Raw genomic sequence first — 3,934 nt, 5'->3', positions numbered from 1 at the left:
CCCCCCCCCGCCCCGACCCCGACCCCGACCCCGGCCACCATGCGCGGCCGCGCGTCCAAGCCTGCGGGGCCCGGCTCGCATGGCCGGCGCTTGTTGTTGAATGTTGCCGGTGGGGCGCTCTGGCGCAAGAATGCCGCCCGACCGCGCGGCGGCTCTCGGCCTCGCCGGCCCAGAAACCCGGGCACTCGCCCGACCGCCGCGAGGGGGGCGCCGGCGGCCGGCCTTCTTCGCCTCTGCCCCTACCATGCTTGGCTGCCCCAGGGGCTTGTGTGGGATGTGTGCTTGTTTTTTTTTTTTTCTTTCGACAAGCTCCCGCCAGAGGGCGGCCGGCCCGGCAGGCAGGCAGGGCCGGGGGTATTTCGGGGGGTTCGGGCTCGCAAGCCCCCCCCCGACGCCTCGGGGTCTCGTCATCGCGCTTTTTTGTCGCCTTTCTCCCTCGTCCCCATCCTTCGCGGCGCTTCTCCAGCCCTCCCCCTCCCCTCCCCAACCGACCCCGCCCGGCCCTCCGCTCGCTGCACCGGCCCTGCCCTCCCGTCAGCACAGTATGGCGACCACGGCCGCCCGCATAGGCGGGCCCGGCTCGCGGGTCCTGCTGGTGCTGATGCTGGCAGCTGCCGCCCTGCTGGCAGCCATCGCCCTGCCGACCCGCGTCCATGCGCTGGATATCTTGCCAAGTACGGCACTCCCGGCGGCCTTTTCTCTGTCCCCCGGGCCCCATTGGGCTCCGGCTGCGCCGCGCCCACGTTCCGCCTCTTTGTCCCCCGCTCTTGTCATCCGCCCCGGCGCGGCCCGGCGCGGCCCGGCCCGGCCGGCCTCCTCCACATGCGCGCCCCTCCGTCCCTTGCTGACTCTCCCATGCTGCACTCCTGCACATTGCCCCGACTCCCCCCCCCCCCCTGGTACCGCCCCCGACAGCCGTCATGTTCCAGGGCCGTGGCTTCTTCGACATGCCCGAGGAATACCTCCAGCTGGAGGCCCTGCCCGTGTCCTTCACGGAAAGCGGCAAGATCGACTACCACAGCCCGGCCTTCTACTACCTGCAAAAGGGCGTCCTCTACCGGATGTCCGACAAGGGCCTCCACGAGCCGCTGCACTTCCTGGGCGAGCACCTCCGGCATGTGAGCATGGTGTATTCGGAGAAGCACCAGCGCCTCGGCCTGGCGCTGCTGACCCACACGCTGGCCGGCGACGAGAGCGCCTCCCCCTGGGCCTCGGTCAAAGAGCACATCACCGAGCAGCTGGTCATCTTCAACTATGCGCTGGTTCTGCCGCGGGCCCTGGAGCACCTGCCCTATCGCGTGGCCCTGGTGGGGCATGGCGATGGGTCCTTCCAGGCGCTGCACTATCTCCCAGCCGAGGTGGACTGCTCGGACTTGAACACCCTGCGGCTGGGCCATGTGGCCAATGTCCAGCTGGAGAGCGGGGCCCTGCCCCTGGCGGCGGTTGTCCACGCGTCCAAGTCCTCCTCCGTGGTGATGGTCCATGATCCTTTGGCAATCGAAAAGCGTGAAGTCCAGTCCCTGAACGGGCTGGACTTCGTGGACCCCCATGCGTCGCTGGTGTCCGGGGATTTCAATGGCGATGGCCATGCCGATCTCCTGGTGCTGGATTCCAATCGGCTGATGATGCTGCTGGGCCCGGAGTGGCGCGAGCCCATGCGCTTGCAGCTGCCGCGCGAGCCCTGCCCGGACATGTGGACCCCCCTGCCGGAGGAGCCCTGGCAGGAGGGTGCCCACCGGGATGACGACCTGGTCTTCCCGCTGGCCACCCAGCTGGCGACCTTCCGGCTGCCGCAGCATTCCTTCGACGAGGTGCTGCTGGTCCATGGGGATGCGGTGTCGGTGCTGGGCCTCCAAAGCATGACGGAGCCGCCGCACTTCGGCCTGCACACCATGCGGGGCTGTCCGCTGGACAGCACCCGGCCCCCGCGAATGCCCCTCTCCTGCGAGGAGGTCCCCGAGAAGAAGGAGCCCGTGCACCAGGGCGTCGTGCGGATTTTGCCCTTTGAACGGGAGCGGCAGATCGTCTTCATCGACAGCCCGGGCATGGTGCCCATCGACAGGACGAGGCCCATCCGGCTGGACCTCATCCCCGTTCCGATGGAGGAGTTATGTCCCTTCACCTTCAACCATTACTGCGACTGCGCCGAGGGCAGGCTGAGTGTCCGGTTTGCCTGTGACACCTGCGCCCCGGGCTTCTATGACAGGTGTACGTGTCCGTGTGCATGGATGTGCATGGTTGTGTGTTGTGTTGTATTGTGTGCTGTGTTGTGTGCTGTGTTGTGTGCTGTGTTGTGTGCTGTGTTGTGTGTTGTGTATTGTGTATTGTGTGTTGTGTATTGTGTATTGTGTATTGTGTGCTGTGTGTTGTGTATTGTGCATTGTGTATTGTGTGTTGTGTGCTGTGTATGCATGTTTATATTTATGTATGTTTATATTTATGTATGTTTATGCATGTGTATACATGTGCATACGTGTGCATATATGTGTATGCACGTGTGTATGTGTATGGTGATATAAACACAGGTGTTGAAGCCAGCCACACCGCCCGTCTGCCCCCCCCCCCCTCCCCTCCCCCGGCCGTTGGCGGACCCGGTCGAGAACGGACAGGACCAGCGAAAGATGGCCGACCGGCCAGACACGCCCGCACTGTCCATGGCGGGGGCGCCGGGCCGGCCCCGGGCAGGGCACATACACCATGGGCCGCGAGGGGACAAGCAAATGCCCCCCCCCCCCCCCCCCTTCCCCGCATGACTGACAGCCCCCCCCCCTGCACCCCCAGATGTCATCTCGCCCGAGCTGGCGGCCTTCCCCTGGCCGGAGTGCGATCGCTGCACGAGCCCGGGCTGCGCGTCCTGCCAGCCGGGGCAGCTGCGAGGCGACCCGGAGCTGTGCTTCAGCTGCATCGAGCCGTACGCCCTGTACAATGACTCCTGCCTGGCCACCTGTCCGCAGGGCATGTACAACTTGAGGGGCATTTGCACCAGGTGCCCGAAGCCCTGCACCCAGTGCGATGGGTCTCGCTGCCTTGCCTGCGCGGATGGGCTCCTCCCCCAGGATCGCGAGTGTGTGGCCGAATGCTCCCGCGGGTACACGCTGAATGTGAAGACCAAGATGTGCGTGCAGTGCACGCTGCCCTGCTTGGAGTGCTCCGGCCAGCCGGACAATTGCCTCTCCTGCCGCGACAACTACCTCCTCCAGGAGGGCCGCTGCGTGTCGACCTGCTCGTCGGGCTACATGCCGGAGGGTGGCAAGCGCTGTGTCCGGTGCGATGGCAACTGCCTGGAGTGCCGGGAGATCCGGCAATTCTGCATCGCCTGCCAGACGGGCCTGCTCCTGCAGGATGGGACCTGTGTGGATACCTGCTCGCCGGGGTACTTCCGGCTGGATGGCAACTGCCTCCCGTGCGATGCCACTTGTGCCCAGTGCGCCGGTGCCCGTAGCACCTGCACCGACTGCCCGGTGGGCCGACTGCTGGAGGGCAGCCGCTGCGTGAGTGCCTGCTCGGCCGGGCGCTTTGCCAGCGATGGCAAGTGCTTGCCCTGCAATGCCAGCTGCACCACATGCAGCGGCAGCGCCGGCGCCTGTACCGGCTGCCCGGCCGGGCAGTACCTGCAGGGCAGCACCTGCGTGGCCGCCTGCTCGGCCGGCCACTTCCAGAGCGGCACCAGCTGCCTGGCCTGCGATAGCAGCTGCAAGACCTGCAGCGGCAGTGCCACTGCCTGCACCGCCTGCCCAACTGGCCGGTACCTGCAGGGCAGCGCCTGTGTGGCCGCCTGCTCGGCCGGCTACTTCCAGAGCGGGACCAGCTGCCTGCCCTGTGACGCCGCTTGTGCCACCTGTGTCACCAGCGCCGGCAACTGCACCAGCTGCCCGGCCGGCCGGTACCTGCAGGGCGGCTCCTGCGTGGCCGCCTGCTCGGCCGGCTACTTCCA

At 66.8% G+C, this 3,934-nt stretch overlaps 1 protein-coding gene across 1 annotated transcript in view; it reads left to right on the top strand.

Moving 5' to 3' along the window:
• Window positions 1–405: 405 nt before the first annotated feature.
• The window catches only part of H696_05716 (serine/threonine protein kinase), a 13,489-nt gene continuing 9,960 nt past the window's right edge, over window positions 406–3,934 (top strand). The window contains exons 1-3 of the mRNA XM_009499529.1: window positions 406–674; window positions 916–2,208; window positions 2,782–3,883. Of these exons, the coding sequence (XP_009497804.1) occupies window positions 545–674; window positions 916–2,208; window positions 2,782–3,883 (2,525 nt within the window). The 5' untranslated portion in view covers window positions 406–544. The remainder of the gene's footprint in view (window positions 675–915; window positions 2,209–2,781; window positions 3,884–3,934) is intronic.

Source organism: Fonticula alba (genome assembly GCF_000388065.1).
Source record: "Fonticula alba strain ATCC 38817 unplaced genomic scaffold supercont2.13, whole genome shotgun sequence".
Classification (NCBI taxonomy): domain Eukaryota; order Rotosphaerida; family Fonticulaceae; genus Fonticula; species Fonticula alba.
This window is presented reverse-complemented; position numbering and strand designations above follow the sequence as displayed.